The sequence below is a fragment of the Glycine max genome, chromosome 20 (genome assembly GCF_000004515.6).
Source record: "Glycine max cultivar Williams 82 chromosome 20, Glycine_max_v4.0, whole genome shotgun sequence".
Taxonomy (NCBI): domain Eukaryota; kingdom Viridiplantae; phylum Streptophyta; class Magnoliopsida; order Fabales; family Fabaceae; genus Glycine; species Glycine max.
Window position 1 is genome coordinate 41,175,699 of NC_038256.2, and position 17,766 is coordinate 41,193,464.

The following is a 17,766-nucleotide window of genomic DNA, read 5'->3' on the forward strand; positions in this document are numbered from 1 at the left end:
GTATTTGGTGAGAATACAGTAAATAAAAACATAAGCAAGAAAGAAAGGAAAAAGAGTGAAAAGCAAGTAAACAAAGTGAAGACAACAAAATAAATCTTGCAAGACAATGTTAGGCAACCCGCTGCGAAGGTCTCCACACCAATGTTAGGCATAAGCTCACGTTGTCGAAGAACAAGGTAAGCTCCAATTCTTCCCGTGATTCTGTTTTGTCCTATGAAAATATGTAATGGAAATACATTTCTAATTTAGATTTTTCAAATCCAAAACAAAAATGTGTTTCTGTTTTGGATTTATCCAAAATTTGAATTACTTTTTTTTAACCAAGATCTGAGTCTTTCACTGTAGACGAAAGTTTCCGAAAGATTTTGTTCTTTCTATTTTCGTTTTCCTTCACGCGTTTTATTGGAATATAGTTTTATCTTGTATGTTGAAAAGTACACGCACTATTCAACCTCCCTTCACCAAACGGGTTGTTCATATTATTTATTGACATCCTGTACATAAAGAGGATAATAGTCTTCAATATGAATCTTTGGAAATTCAAGACAACGAAGATGTAGCATATACTTTTTTTTATCTTCGCCTAATATGTTACCTATAGACCTATTGAGTTATATGCTACGTTGGTGAAATCTGATGATGAAATCTTAGCATGCTTGTGTCAACCAGAGTTATCAACCAGCTCTAAAGGCACATCCATGGCTTCCTTGTGTCAACCAAGATCCATCAACTAAATCTTGACAGGCTTTTGTCAACCACAGGCAGAGACCAGTTCCTCTAATGACAAAAAAATTGTCACTAGCTTGAGTCAACTTTAAACCCTAAACACTGCTTTGTTATGCGTGTTCGTTTGTTTTGATTTCAACTAGTTTGTTTCATTATATGCATGTACTTTCTATTTGTTTTATGTTATGTTACCCTTATTTGGTAGTTGCATTTATAATGTCATTTTATTATCATATATGCATATTTTATTTTAAAAAAATATTGACAAAACAAAAGTGCACGTTTGTTTTGTAGATTCTTCTAATACAAAATGAAAACAAAAAACATTTTGTAAAAAAAAAATATACAAAATGAAAATGTGTTTCTGTTTTGAAAAATGAAAACTTCTCCATCTTCGCCTCCGTGATAAAGTAGAGCACCGGAAATCAGTGTTTGCTCGATTATCAAAGTACTTTTCAAACTCTCTAAACCTGTGGGACAAATTGAGAGAAATTTATTGAACTTTAATTTCTAATGGCTAGTAGATCTAGCGTGTTTCGTTCCACGTGTCGGATGTGATTTTCATAAGCTAATAATCATGGCTTCCATATCCCAAACATGAGTAGTTCTCTATTTTCTACATGTGTTCCAACATGCTATTCGTCCAACCAAATTTTATAGTAATGAAAACAATGCATAGATAGTACTCAAGTTTTGAATTTTTTAATTTCCCGTTTTAATCTAAGAATTTGAACTCCTTGGTTGCTCTTAATTTTTTATTTCGCATTTTGATATCTGCATTTTGATGAGATTGTTGAGTCGCTTATTAATATTATCATTATCAACTTTTGCTTGAATGGTGATGTTCCTGGGTTAACTTACATGGATGTTCCTGGGTTACATGTTATTATAATATTTTTTCTTTGTTATTTGAAATGGACCAGTTTAGCTATTGATTGGGTTCATGTGTGCGTGAATTGGTGGATTTTGGTGATTGAAAAGTGGTTCTGACCTGCAACATAAAGGGGGAAAAGGGGAGAAGCAAGTCTTGAAACACTGGTGAAGTAATTTCCAAAGCTTTTAGTCACCCGAAATCATTTAATATAATTTAAATGCTTCAACGAATCATTATTTGTTGTTGTGATTTTTAAACTATAAGACATTAATATCACATCATCATTTAATAATAAGATTTGATAGAAGAGACTAAAAATAACCGACAAAAATATCATCTATCAAAACCAATCAATTTTTTGTTTAAGAACCAAATAAGAAAATCTGACAAATTTAAGAACTAAAAATATCATTAACTTTTATATAAATATAATAATAACAAAAATCATGTATATATTTGGTATTATTTTTAAAAGAAATATTGGGAGAAAATTCACAACAAGAGAAGCACATTCGTCCATATTTATATTAAAATACTCAAGAATAACATTTATATGTGATGTTTAAATTAATAATATTACTAGGAATGAACAAATACTCCGGGAAACAAACCCTGGTTATATATTTCATAGGGAAGAAATTTCCTTATTTCTTCTCTTTAACATTCTGAATACAGAATGAACTTGGAGAGCGATTTGAAATCCAAATCTACAATTACTCTTCTTTTCTCTCTTCACTTCAATTTTGCTTGTTAATTAATTCTCTAACTTTACAATTACAACAGAAAATCCTCATTCATTCTTCAATTACAGTTAGTACGAATCAACTAGCCAGTCTAGCCTAGTGTAAAAGTGGTGTGACTACTGCACTAGGAGCCAACAAATTGATCCATTCTTCTCTGCATTCAAGCTTTCCCAAAAGAACCATGCTGCAACACAGAATTTCAATTTTCAAGTTTCAACTCTTGATGCGTCTCAAGGCAAGGTAGGCCAATAATCTGTAGAACACAAACATGAAAAGCAACACCCCAATGCATCCTAGGGTGCCAATTTGCCCCACCACATCCTCTTCAACAAACCTGCAGCCACCCTTATCACCATGATAGCAACCCAATAGATATGATATCTTCTTGCCATCCTCATACTGGATTCTAGTCAGCAGCCTATAACAGTAGAAGGTTGTGGATATATATTTGATCCAAGCCATGCAAGATGGCACCTTATGGACATAGTATCCACCTGTCAACACAAATGCTAGCATTGTCACTGCTGCCACTGTGGAAGCCTGTTTGGCATCCATTATTGCTGCACCTAAAGCAAGGCCAAGACCCTGTGACACCATCACATATCCAAGCACAACCAACAAAGTCAAGAGAAAAGCCCACAAATCAGGCTTTAATCCACCCATCCAATATGTCACAATGAGGAAAATTGTGGGAAGAATAAGCTCCATGGGCAGGTCTCCAACAATTCGAGCCATGAAATAGGAGGACAGTGTGTACATACCCGAAGCTCGCTCTTTCATGAAGATGGTGCGTTCTTGAGGGAATGCGAAAACCGAGTTGAAAGACGGGAAGACTCCCCAGAAGATGGAAATGAAGAAGAGTAGGCCGAGCCTATCTTGGATGTTCCTGTAGTCTGAGTGCCACCACATTAAGCCAGCTAATAGTGCTGCAGCAATAACTTGACAGACTCTCAGAGTGTTGAAGGATTCGTGTTTTCTTTCTTTGAGGCTTCTCTGGAGCAGAATGCTGAATTGGTAAAACCAATCTAAGAAGCCAACCCTGTTGCTACGTCTAAATTCCTTTGAGGAGTTGCTTCTCCAAGGGTGTGTGTTTTTTGTAGGAACATTAGCAGTGTCCATGCAGGCAGCTTTTACCTTGGGACCCAGTACTGTGTTGTATGAATGGATTAGGCTTTGCTTTATGTTTGGTTTATCTTTTTCACTTTGACCATCGACATGGCAAACACCTGCAGGATTCAAGGCCAAACTTGATTAATATCTTACTCTTAGGATTTCCCCCCTCGTAAAACAACATAAAGTTCATTCTATTATCTAGTTGTGTCTCTAATGTGAATAAACTAACTGGACTAATGTCAAATAAAGATATACAAACACTTTGTCAACAATTAATCTATTTTTATTATATTATATTACTCATTATATCTATATTTCTCTCCTCCCTTGCATATCACTTTCTAGTTAACCAATATTTAGCTTTTAATTGGCAAGAAGTATATATTATTCAACTTTTAAATTTAGAAAAACAATAGTAGGATACGCGACAAAGGTAAGAAGGTACTAAATGAATTTATATAATATCTTTTATAATAGTATTTACTTTTTTTTTTATCTCTTTCTATTTCATTAATCATCCAATCACATTTTTCTCTCTCTTCTCTTCCTATCTCTCTTAGTTATATACTTTATTATATATAAAATTTATGTATGTATACAATTTCTCAACCAATAATATACAGAGGAGTAAACTATAGAAAGTGACAGATGCAGCACCACGGCGATGCCCTATAAAAAATATTGTAAAATATAGCATTTAGATAGCCGGATCTATTTGGTAATATATTTATATATATATATATTGAAGCTGAAGAACCTAGAAAGTATAGGATCGGTCGAACCAGGGATAAACTAAATCAAAATATGTTAAATTCATTAAACAAGTACTAGATTATTCAAAAAGGGGTCATTAGGGGCATGAACGTGCTTAAATGAATGAAAGTGGGACTTGTAAAAGCTGACTTATGTTAGTGTTATGGTGAGTCTCCACTACGATTGGTGCTTGCACTGCTGACTGGGCCACCAGCTCCCACTTTCATTTGCATAATATTAATGTAGCTATTTACTTTTATTTCAAAACACCCTTCTGCCATCAGACTTCACTTTTCGAGAGAAAATGTTTATATGGATGTAAAGCAACCCAACACGTGTAGCTCCCTAACAGATCCTAAGATAAGAGATTCTAAAAAAGTGGGAGGAAAAGAGAAAAAGAAACAAAGTGAACTGGAAAAGAGAATCACAGCAAAATTGGCCAGATCATTGTCAAAGAAGTGAAGCTCAAGTTTTTTTTTTTTTTCATATGTAATGATGAATACGGAACAGCCCAGTCCCCAAGACCATGTTCTAGAGTAGGTCAAGAATAATTTATACGAAAATTCAATTTTTGTTTTTAGACTTCAATATTTTACAGTTTTTTCTACAATTTTTTTTTAATAAGAAAGAAAAATATTTTCTCTCTTCCCGTTTTTTTAATATAAAAAAAGATATAGAGCATGGATACATTAGGAGTAAGAATATATAACTTTATAGGAAATATTATCAACGTACCAGTTATATATGGAGAGCAATCCACAGTACCAAACATAGAACATTGACTATATAGATCCTAATTAAACACCAATTTAATAACTCTTATTAATGTTATCAAATTAAAATAGGTAAACTCTTGAAAATTTCATAAATTTAACTCGTAGGCTTAATTCATAGACTTCTAAAAGTCCATTTCATATAAAAACAATAACAAAATATCTACAAATAATATATCAGTTAAACATTTCAACAATATAATAAAGCAAAATATTAAATTATAAATTTCATAATATTTAAATAACCAAGTCTACTAATGCATCATTACTAGATAATAATTTGCAGATGTTATAATAATAGTAGATCATTCTCATCGAGAGTTTGATGTTATTAAAGAACAAGAGTCTAATGTTATTAAAGGTGATAATTTTTTTATTCGGGAACAACATACTAAATAAAGGTATGTTGAATATTAAATAGATAGAAAATAATTTAAAATGATTTATATTTTGGTCTAATTTTTTTTTAACTTACTGACTTATTAACTCGATGATAAACTCAAAAATCTATCAAATTTACTTTAAAGTTTATAGAGTTTATTAAAAAAGAGAATTTACATATAAATCAACTCGCAGAAAATAAGTGAATTCATAAACTCATAAAAATTAACGAATTAACTCTAATAATCATATCTCTTATACTTTCGAAGGGTTAACATCCTCCGTAGAATACAAGATACCAATCTTTGGTAAATTGTGAACTATTCACTAAATTTTTTAAGGGCAGACAGACAGGGATTTAGTGTGCCACCTTTCCCAGGTGCTCTTTGCTTTCTTTTATTTTTTTTTACCTCAGTTTGATGGTTTCTCTCGCTATCAATGTCGTCATCACCTCCTCCACCTTAATATCCACATTATCATCATGGTCCCAAGAATCAACGAAAAAGGTTAAGAGAGGCACATACCCCTGATAATCTTTTAGTGCCAAAGGTGTTGAACCCCATATAAGATAAAAATACCTAGTCAAAGAGCACTTACCATACAGTTATTTGTAAGTTAATTAATTAGAGATTGTGCTTAGTGATATCACCAACCTATCTAGTAACAATACTAAAAGAAGCAAACGGAAGCACGTATAAAAAGGCCAGTTATCTACAACTCAAAGACTCCAGTCCACTACCTAAGCATTTCCAACTTTATACCATATGCACGTTCTCTTTTGACCAGCCACAAATAGCTTTGGTCCACATGGCAGGCGTTTTCAACGACAATTACTCTAGTCTACTCTAGTTACGTTAGTCTTTCAACAGATGCTTAAGGTTGTAAATAATTCAGAGAGCTTATACTAATTATGCTCATATCTTATAAAGCAAGTTATATCTTTGCTATTATACGTTTGAACTTGACAAATAAACAAAGAAATGGGAAATAAAGACGTTTAGTTGAAAAGGTTTCTTGGGCAAAGAAGAACAAAAACGAAAAGAAATTAAAGAAAAGAGAAACATGTAAAATAATCCAATGAAGTTTGAAAACAGAAAGCGGTTTATGGTCTATGGTTTGTGATAGCAAAACACGTCAATATGAATGCATCTGCACTCCAAGAGGTTACTTTGTATCCTAATAGTAATCTATTGTCCTCATACAAGCTCAACCCAAATGCCTATTTTCGACATCACAACAAAAGTATTTTTTATTCTGATGTTATTCTTTCCAAAGATATTAGATCAACTTGTTCCTGTTGAAAAGGATATGGTTGATGGTTCTAGTAACAAGGGGCCATGCCTGCATAAGTCCATGAACGCATGATACGCGTCCATGCTATTTTTCTTCCAATTTTGGAATATATCCGGACCCACATAAAAATTGGCACCAAACTGAATTTGATTGGGAATTGGAAACTCATATCACTTGCTTTTAGTTTCTTAAATCATCCTTTTCTGTTTCCTAAGATGGGCTTATAAGCTTAGTTTTCACTCTTCTAAGGAGATCTATCTAATCACTTGATATCCCTAATTAGTTCCCTCCATATACAAAATTAATGTGTCCAGCTTATAAATTCCAAATACTTACGTGGTAAATATGGACTTAAATTTTCTTATCAAATTGCTAGTAGCTTTAAAGGGAAATTTTGCATGCCTCACTGGAGGAAGCAATGATTATGATTTTAGTTTGGCCAGGAAGTAACGGTATTGAGTGATGAAAAAAAGAGAGGAAAAACCAGAAGCATATATAAGGAGTCAAATCAGGTTGGTCCCAAAAAAAGTAAAACTAACTGGCTATACAAGAAAGGCAGGGAAAAGTAGAGCCAACGACAGACAGTTCCAAAAAAAGAGGACACGTGGTAAGCATCAACGATTTGTTTAAATAAAGCATCCCAATATTGATGCGAAAACAAAACCCATTACGTATCTAATCGATTTGCTCCACTCAAGCTACCTCAGAAATCTTTATCTTTCTCTCCTCCCTTATACCTAAAATATACCTTTAATAAATAAAAAAAATTATTACACCAAGCAAAAAATATAAAGAAAAGTAAAAAATATAATAAGCAATGTCATGTTAAAAAAAATATTCTTTACACACACACTCGATTTCACCACTACCACAGTACGAATGGCCAACTCATTAAAAAAAACAAGTGGACCACAAAATTTTTTTAACTACATCCTATTATGTTGTAGGAGTGATCCGAATATTAGAGTGATGGCTACTAAATTTCCACTAAAGAGACTCATCAAGAAAGGAAAAGGAGTTGGGAAGAAATGAGAAAGTAACATTTGATAAGTCTTATTATTCGCGAGAATCCGCAGAATTTTAGTTATAGAAAATATAATATATTTTACTTAATATTTAAAATAATAAACATTAAATAATTTTAATATTTTAATATAATAATTATTTTTTTGTATTTTATAATGATATCATAAAAACACTTGTCAGCATTTGTGATGTTTTATTAGAAAAGTGATGATATGTAGATACTTTTATATATTATATACTATTAAACATTTATTATTTATCTCTAAATCTATTTTTGTAATATCATATTATTTATTATATCTACAATATTTTTCATCTTTCTTCTTTAGTGTTAAGCAATTAAAATTTTGTAAGTAAAATTAAGTTTGGATCAGCATAAGATTTAGATATAAAAAGTTTAACTTAAGTAGGATGTTTGAATATTATATAAAGTTGTTGTTACTAATATTTTATTTCTATGGATAAAATTTAAAAGAAAAACAAGACCCGGATATACCAAGAAAAAGGGCCTTAATAACTAGGAAGAAACCCCAAAATGAGTGGAAAAACCTAGTTTTGAGTATGGACTAAAATATCAGGCAATCATAGCAAGAAGCAACAGAGTGTTACATTATATGATGTCTGCCACAGTATGTTGTCCAACTTAATGTCCAGAATGACGTTCATTAATTAGTTTTATGAACACACACTCACCCATCATGCCCATATTCTAAACATTCTATACCCCACACAATGACACTACAACACACTACTACTATATCATATCAACTTATCAACCTCGCTCACAAATTAACACTAATAATTCACACAAACATAAACCGACACAAGTAGTTGTAAGAAAAACAAGTTAAAACCGTAATTCATTACAGAAACGGTTAAAACGATGACGTACCGTTAGCGAGATCGAGCAGAAAATCAGCCGGATTCATCGGAAAAGACGGCGCGAACCCGACCGACTGAAAGTAGCGCATGGCGTCGCTTCCTTTGCCAAAGTACAAACACTGTCCCTCCGTTAGAACCACAACTTTGTCGAACATCTGGTAGACGCGGCTCGAGGGCTGGTGCACCGATGTAATTACCGTTTTTCCCTTCTTCGCCAGCGAACCGAGCGTCAGCACGAGGCGGTGCGCCGCCGTGGAGTCCAAGCCGGAGGTAGGCTCGTCCAGTATGAGGAGGGAAGGGTTCACCAGCATCTCGTGCGCGATGCTCACGCGCTTCCTCTCCCCGCCGGAGACGCCGCGGATGAAGCTGTTTCCGATTATGGTGTTCTCGCACTTCCCCAGCCCTAGCTCCGCGATCGCCGCCTCCGCCGCCGCTACCTTCTCCGAGCGCAGGAGCGCGCGCGGGAGCCTCAGCATCGCGCAGAACACGAGCGTCTCGCGAACCGTCAAGTGAGGGTAGAGAATATCGTCCTGTGTGACGAAACCGGTTCGCCGGAGAACCGGTTTGGTGAGTTTGCTGGAGTTTGCGAGGATTGTTCCGGTGAGGCCGGGTCCATGGAGCCTCCCTGCGAGCGCGTGAAGGAGCGTCGATTTTCCGCTCCCTGATGGGCCCAGCACCGCTAAGATCTCCCCTGGCTGTGCTATCCCCGTTACTCCTTTTAATATAGTTCGCTCCTTCGGTGCTCCCGCCCTTGATCCTTGATCTGACGGTGATGATTCGTGCGGCGTAAAAAATCTCTTGATGCTCCCTCCGCTTTTTTGTTTGTCCTCTATCTTCAATCGGTATGCCACGTCCATGAACTGCGTTGCATGAAAACATATTAACACATTAAAATTAATTAGTCCCTTGAATTGGATTCATTTTTTCCACGAAAAAAGGAAAAAGTAGTGGGTGAGGGAAAGGAACCGTAGACCGAGTCAAACTCGTGATGGCTCGGTGAAATGATCAAGATTAATAATACTAGTACCAGTACGTTTATTAATTAGTTATTGTGTGTAATAATGTAACAATAAATACCTTAAGAGTGATGGGGTAAGAACAAGACAAAAAAGGAGAGAGGTCACGCGATTCTTGAGGGGTGTGTTTGGGATGAGGATTGGTGTTAGAAGAGTCTCCATTAGGAGTTTCTACACCAGCAAACGCTGCCGTTGATGTTGGTGTTGACATTATTGTTTTTGCTTTAGTTTGGTGTTATTTTTCACACGGGTAGGACAAAAAGAGAGGAGGGAGTTTGGAAAAGAGGGGTATGGGGTGAGAGGTAGAAGTAGAAGGTAAGTGTGTTAGGAGTGAATGAATGAAGTGAGAGGAACAAGGGATAGGAATACAATGGGGTATTTATGGAGGGATCAGAACCCATGGCACTGCCACGTTAAAGTAGAACTACCAATTTGGAATTGCTACGTGGCAATCATATACATGCAGTTGGCATGGTGCTATGGTCCACTTTCTCTTCTTCATACCTTTTTCTTTCTTTTATTATTATCTCTTTCTTTTTCTCCCCCAGTTTTTTTTTTCTCAAATAAAAAAAGTAGCACCGATCATAAGTTGGATTTTCCCCTTCTTTATTGGAAAGAAATTAAGAAAATACATTAAGTACGTAGCTTCAACAGTTGTGCTCAATTTGTAAATGGTAATTGACCATATGCATGGTTTTATAGTGGTATTTTTAAATCATCAAGAAGCCTACGTAATTCATTATATTTAGCGAATTGTTTAAGTTTTTTTTAACTAGCATAATTAGTATATTCATACACAAGTTTCGATTATGTGGACAGACTATATATGAAACTATTAGATTAATCTATAGTATAAAGTTTAATTAGGCTTAAAATTTATTGTTTCTTCCAAAAGAATGTAATATTATGTAAGAATCCAACTTAAATATTTTTCTTATAAACTCTGCGTAAATTGTGAACCAAATTATTCTCATTTGATTGGAAAACTGTTTATGTTGGATGGTAGGAAGTGAACTAGGATCGATGCAGAGAATTAAAGTGCATGAATAAAGGTGAAGAAGCGTGAGTCGCATTTGAGAATCTTAAATACTAGTAGTTTAGTACTACTGTTCCAAAGTTGAAAAAATGTATTATACAGGTATGGTAGACAGGCATCTGCTGTTGCTGTAACTGTTGGCCATTGCCAGCACGAGATGAATTCATCAGTATTGCGGGATATTTTTTGGATCTCGATTTTCTGCTCTTTATAATAAACATATCGTATTCTATATCATATCCCTTTATATATATATATATATATATATATATATATATATATACACGGAAATAGGGTGGCTCCAACATGTGCCACGAGCAATTAGTAGGATACCCACTTTGAACTTGTAGCAACACATGTATGGTCTTCTCTTCTTCACAGTGGTTCGTACAAAAGTCAAACATACATTCATTTTAGGATGTACGTAGCATACTTTCGTTATACAATCTTCTGCGTAATTGATTCTTTTTCTGGTTTGGGGGTACAGTGGTACACTATGTTTGACGAGCAGCAATTCCTCAAAGCAAATTTAGAACATTTAAATAGATATAACTGTGAAAAATTACGAATGCATTTTTTCATCAAAATCACATGACTGGTCAGATGATGGTACTGAAAATTGGTTTCGAATAACAGGACTGTATAACACAACACATTTCCAACTAATAAAACATCTTTTTAAGTGTTTGGTTAATCAATGTCCTAAGAACATTATTTAAAGAATTAAAAAAAATTATTTATTATAGAAGAGTATAAAAAAATCATGAATAACTCAATTTTATACATTTTAATAAAAAAATTCTTTTAATTTCTTAATTAATGTCCTTAATTAACATTTTTCTTTTTCTAAAAAAGAAACACTGATATTATAGTGTGTTTCCATATAATCAAAGTTTTTGTAAACATTAAAAAATGTGCAATTTTATAAAACTTCAAGGATATCAATAGAGCTTACTCTTTTTTTAATTATATACTCACATATCATGAATTAAAGAGAGAATTAAAACCAAATTGTATACCCTAATGACGGTGTAGGATCCATTTTTATTTAGTTAATTAGAAAATATAGGAGAGTTATTTACTGCTTATAAACAATTATCCTCGCTATGATTGTTAGAGCTTACACATTCTTTATAAAAAAAATTATAGGAAATAGTTTTCATAGTCATATCTAATGAGATTAATAATCTCTTAAAATATATGCTTTTTTTCCTTAAAGAATCGACCTCTTAAAAGACATTATATAAATGAACCAAATGAATCATTCAAAATAAAAGTCTAGTTGACCTAAAGAAATTTCCAATTCCATGAAACTAATAAGAAAAATCTAATAGAGATTTAAAACACACACAAAAATTAATTTAATGAGATTTTTTTACTCAAGATTTTAGTCCAAAATTTTATTTAAAGAAAATCTATAATTAATAATAATAATAATACATTATGAGTAAAAAATAAAGTATTTTTTTATAAAATTAATGGGCATAACATAATTAGTAATTATCGTCATAGACTTATTTATAATACTGTTATATTTTTCTCTAATCTAATATTATAAAAAGTATTACTTTTGCTTCTTCTTTTTATTGTTTCGCACTTAATTTTTATACCCTGATTTTATTTTAAAAACCATTTCATTCACTTTTTAAAAATAGGTAAAATAAAAATATAAAAAAATGTAAGAATAATATCATGCGTGACAATATCTTCTTCAGCAATTTGAATTTTCAATCATGTATATTCTCACGACCCATGATTAAATGAATGAAGAACTCAGTTATATCATAACCAGAGGTATATAGCACATAACAGTCAAAGCCCACAAATATGAGAATTAATCAATTAGATAGATCCATTTGTGTTTATTTCGGCATGTTGGTGAGTTCAACGTTCGAGTAATGGATGTCCTACCAACCATAACCCACCTTCTATTTGCATGAATATGACTTCAGGGGCGACCATGAAACCAAACCTTTGAAGCGTTTAAATAATCTACGTGTATGCTTATATTCTTTATGCATATATATATTTGAGTTCAGCAGGACCTAAGAACTATAGCTAGCGTAACGGGAAAATGTATTAAAAAGCCATTTAAAAATTACTTACTTTCATGTTTAATTATTAATCAGACTAGATTTCGATCATAATATTAGGGTTTTTAAGGAGTAAGTTATAGGACTTTTTGCAGATTAAATTGAATTGGTTTTGAGGGGAAAAGAAATTATCTGAACCAATTAATTATTTTTAGTGATGTTAATTGCTCATTTTTTAATCACATTATTAGTACAAAATATTCAATAACTTTACCTATGATTAATTTTTATCATAAATTAATTCACCACCTTTAATAAAAAGATTTCCTTCCAATCATGTTTTTTCATCTATAAAACTTATTAGTATGTTGACTGCACATTTAATTGTTTTGATCTTAAAATTTAATTTTATTTATTTATTTGAACTAATTTTTTTTCAAAAGATTTTATCTTTAGCTACATAATTTTTAAAATAGTTATTATAAAGTAAATAAACTTAACATATATGTCAAAGGAATAAATAGTAATTCACACATTAATCTAATATCAAACATTATATCCCATATATAAATAAGAACATAATTCAAAATATAAATTGTAATTGTAATTAGCGGAAAATAATCTTACAATCTCTCAAAAAACAAATGGATAACAAATAAAAAATTCCAGGTTATAAAATCTTAAAAAAAATATTTAATTATTAATTATTGAATAATCTTAAATACATAATATAGTTCAATTTAATTTAAATGGGATTGATCTTCAAAATAAAAACCAAATTTTGATTCAGTCCAATTATTTTTTTTTTCAATTTGTTTAGTTTTCAATTTGGTTATTACAGTTTGCATTAGATTGAATCAGTAGACAAACACTCGTAATAAAGATTGAATCCGTAGCATTTTTCTATCTTTTTTTTTAAAGGATCTTTTCTATTAAAAAAATACATAAATTGTTCAATATATTTAATTGAAAAATCTATAACCATTAGTGATCGACTTAAATGAATTTATTTTTTCTTAAATTATGTATGTAAAGTTTTTTTTATATTAATAATCAATTAAAATTCATCTTAAATATGATTTTTTAAGTATTTTTCATAAAAAATGTCAATTTTCAATTATATGATAATTAGAGATTGCATAACAAAGTAGAAACTCTTTATCTTGATAATGTATGATAGTTTTATTATTTTTGTGATAATTATTTTTAAAAATTATTGATTTAAAACTAATATCAAAATGACTAAATTAATTTTTATTCAGTGTAAAAATATTTGTATTAACCATTAAATGTGAAAAATTAAGTTTAACTTGGATAATACAAAGTTAAGATGATACTATGTTCCTAATATTCTTTTAAAAATAATGGACGTATATGACCCAACTTAATGGATTTGATGGATCAAGTTAGGCTTATAAAGTATAAGTCTAAAAAATATTTTAATTTTATTCTTTGTATAAATTTAAGAGACTAAGAATAATAACGAGGACTAAAAAAGTAAATTTAAAATTAGGAGACCAATAATAACACTTACCTAAATTTGAAGGAACAACAATATATTTTAATCAAACTAAGTAAAAAATACATTATTGAGATTTATTAATGAAAAATTTTTATTTTAAATTCCTTAGTCAATATTTTTAGGTAATAGTTAACATTTATCTAGGCTAAAGTGTTGAATCCTATTTTAGAAAGAAAAAAAAATCTCTTTGACGTCACTAAGTTAAGTGTTTGCCATAAATAATGTGTAGGTAGGGCTTTTATCATACTTCTTCTTTTTGTTTGTGCATTGCTTTGAAATCAGTGTTGTTGGAGACGGAAAAAAATCCATCCATTCAATGTGTCAAAATCTTCATTCGGTATTTTCTTTTCTTTTTTCTTCGTTTGTGGGTTTCTTTTCAGGCGGTGAGGTTTGAGGCGGTGAGACATCAACTGTAATTAGATTGTGTTAGGTTGAGGGAATGAAATAAAATAGAAATAATTTTAAAGAAGAAAAATAGAATAAAAATAAAATGATTATTTTTTTATAGGAAAAATAAAAGAATGTGTTTTGTTGTTTTGGTTTTAGAAAAAATAGGTTAAAGTTAAAGTAAAAATAAATGATAAAATTATTAAAATAGAAATATATCTTTATTAATAAATGTGCTTTTTTTTAATCAAATGTGAGTAACATTTATTGGTAAAAAAGTAAAAAAAAATCACATATAAATATGAATTTTATATTATTATTTAATCTTAAATTATTATTTATTGTTTAAATTATTTTAAAATAATTTAAAAGTTAACAAATATATTATATATGATAAATTGTGTGATTGAATGACTTATAGTAAAAAAAATAAGCTGTAAATATATAATTCTTTTTCTCTATAAATATACACTCTTTACATTTGTGAAGGAAATTGTTTCACACGCGTATATTATTTCAATATGCCAAACCGAACACGGCCTTAAAGATGCATTTTCCGTACCAAATCACTAAATCAGGTTATGGGAAAACATTTTGTGCAATGGTGAAGAATTGCTTTCAATTATTGTTCCCACCATTTGGAGTTTGGATGTCCTTTTTATATTGATCGTAACACGTTGCAGGACGATAATTCTTTTTCATTAGACTCAAAATATCTTTTCTTCTTCCTATCTTTGATTTTGTCATACCAGGGTAATATTTAATATTATTAACAACTAAATAAGTATTTACTCCACTTTTTCAGTTAAACCATCTCCACTTTCTCTATTGAATAAATATGCTGTGATTATGGCATGCTGAAAAGAAAGTGAAGAAAGCAAGAAAATTTTAAAATTTGAATTGAAGACAAAGTAAATGAAAAATAAATATTTTTTTTAGAAGTCAATTTTTTTTCTTTTTACTTTTTTCCAACTAAACAAAAGAAAATATTTTGTTATGGTATTTTTCTTCTTTCTTCCAAACATATACTCCTGTTGAGTCTCTAATATAAGAAGAAAAAATAAGTCATACTAATTAAGAAAGTTAATTAATCATATTTAATTATATTAATTTTAATTAAAAAATATTTTTTTCTAACTTATCATTCATTAGAATTTAGTATTAAGAATAAAAAAATCATTAAAATTAATACCTCAATTAAATGAAGAATATTTTAAAGATAATAATATTAAATAAAATAAATTTAATTGAAATTTTTTAATATTTGAGAGATTTTTTTTATATTTAAAACCAAAGGAAGGAAGTATAACATTAAAGGAAAAAATAAGTGTGTGTGTGTGTGTGATTATTTTAAAATAAGCCAATAGTTTTAGCTAATTAATGCACACTCATAGGCTAGGTTGAGAATATTCAATCCACTAATTCACTTGGGTTGTCATCTCTAAAAAAAACAGGTTTGTAACGTACAGAGTAAAGTTGGCCACTCTACCCAATTATTGATACCCTTGTTGATCCTAAATAATAAGCTTGCTCAATTATTTTTAAATTACTAATTGTAAAAGACAATAAAAACAATTAGTATCAGATATTGGATTTGTATTTCTTTTATATCTGAAAATAGTATTGTGTTTAGGATCCAAACTTTTGTGTTAAGAGATAATCAACAAAAGTTGATGTGTCTCTAACATTTAATTTATTTTAATTTGTTGGTATTGGAGACAAAATAATTAAAGAAGTTAGATTAGTTAAATAGAATAATATGGTTCAAAACTATTAAGTGGACAACTGAAAGAAATAGTAATTAACTAGAAAACGTTTAAAACTATTTTAATTTTATTTTTTCTGAAGTCAATCCACCTATTAGGTGTGGGTTACAATTTTTGGCCCACACACCTTGGTAATAAAAGGATGAGAGGAATAAGTAGCACAGGCATAAGGAAAGTAGAAAGAACAATTATGTTACAATAGGGAAAATATATATTGATTGCTAACAGGTGAAGAAAACGAAACATATTATTTAGACTTGAAAACTTATTTCATTTTAAATCTTTGATTCTTTTTTTTTTTACGTGTCAATATTCCTCAACATCAAATTATATATCCCGCGATAACGACGCGGTGAAAAAAGGAGTGGCTACAACTACAAGGCTTGCCATGCATGGACAAGGTTTGCCAAAACCAAAGGAATTAAGAGCTACGTATCAATGATATAAAGGAGGTTGTACCCAATTCCTAATTTTCCTTCCTTTTATATCTAATAATATCTTCTAGAAAAAAAAAGTTAGTACTTTTTTTATTTCTTCATGATGTATTGGACATGGTAAGTTGCCAATGATATCGATGGCATAGATGACTCATGTTCACGTTGTTGTGTGGTGTAGTAGAGAGGAGCTTTGTAAAATGAAAGCTTGGCTATGCCTATGGTAACTCCATGCATGTAGAGCTGCCCCTACACCCTTCACAGAGAGGGATGGTGAAGTTTGTAAGTGACAAACTTTATATCGAGGATTAAAATATGAAAATAATAAAAATAAAAGATTAAATAAAAGGCATTCTAATTAACCTTCAGGGGCATATATAATAGAAGTGCACAACTTCGAATATTTGATGGTGGCAATAGCTTCAAGGACATTTTTGAGTTGTCAAATATATAACGATGTGCGCATGCGCCCGCATGACTTTTTTTCTTCTTCCTCATATGTTTTGAAATTATATTTGATTGTGACTAATTTGAGTTGCAATTAATTAAATTTTTTTAAAAGAGTCAAAGTCTTTCTGTATATATATACTCTATTTTCACTCACAAAATTTTAAACTTTGAAGCATCACTGAAGAAAACTTAATTCCTCGTTTAAAAGGAAATATGCTACTTTTATGGTTTTAGTAAACCAGGAGAAATACTTATTACATATTTGAGTTCTAGTTAGAAATATGTGATAGCGCGTGTTTGAATGTAAATTTAATAAAAGTAAAATAGGAGTTTTGATTTGTTGGTTTTTTTTTTTTTGTCGCAAACGTAATTTTGTAATTTCAAATTAAATATGTACTTCTTTTGATATGATTTTTTTTTTACATTTGGAAAATAAACAAAGGAACTTATTTATTAATTTTAAAAAATGAATTGCTACCAGTTATGATTCCAAATCCAAAATCACATTTTATTTAGGAATTTATTTTAAAGGATTTCTTTTCCCCCAAAGTGTACACC

At 30.8% G+C, this 17,766-nt stretch overlaps 1 protein-coding gene across 1 annotated transcript; it reads right to left on the bottom strand.

Moving 5' to 3' along the window:
* Positions 1–2,201: 2,201 nt before the first annotated feature.
* On the bottom strand, positions 2,202–9,940 carry LOC100812367 (ABC transporter G family member 25). Its single transcript, XM_003555378.5, has 3 exons — positions 9,642–9,940; positions 8,575–9,424; positions 2,202–3,569 (listed from the first exon to the last, which is right to left on the bottom strand). Exons 1-3 carry the CDS (start codon positions 9,789–9,791, stop codon positions 2,557–2,559), a joined length of 2,013 nt encoding a protein of 670 aa, XP_003555426.1. The 5' UTR covers positions 9,792–9,940; the 3' UTR covers positions 2,202–2,556.
* Between the last annotated feature and the right edge of the window lie 7,826 nt (positions 9,941–17,766).

What these genes read in the sequence shown, in the direction of transcription:
- LOC100812367 (XM_003555378.5), bottom strand. Translation starts at nt 9,791, where the DNA reads ATGTCAACACCAACATCAACGGCAGCGTTTGCTGGTGTAGAAACTCCT. An exon ending in CTTACCCCATCACTCTTAAG is followed by an intron (nt 9,425 to 9,641) that starts GTATTTATTGTT and finishes CATGCAACGCAG; the next exon opens with TTCATGGACGTGGCATACCG. An exon ending in TCTGCTCGATCTCGCTAACG is followed by an intron (nt 3,570 to 8,574) that starts GTACGTCATCGT and finishes TGAATCCTGCAG; the next exon opens with GTGTTTGCCATGTCGATGGT.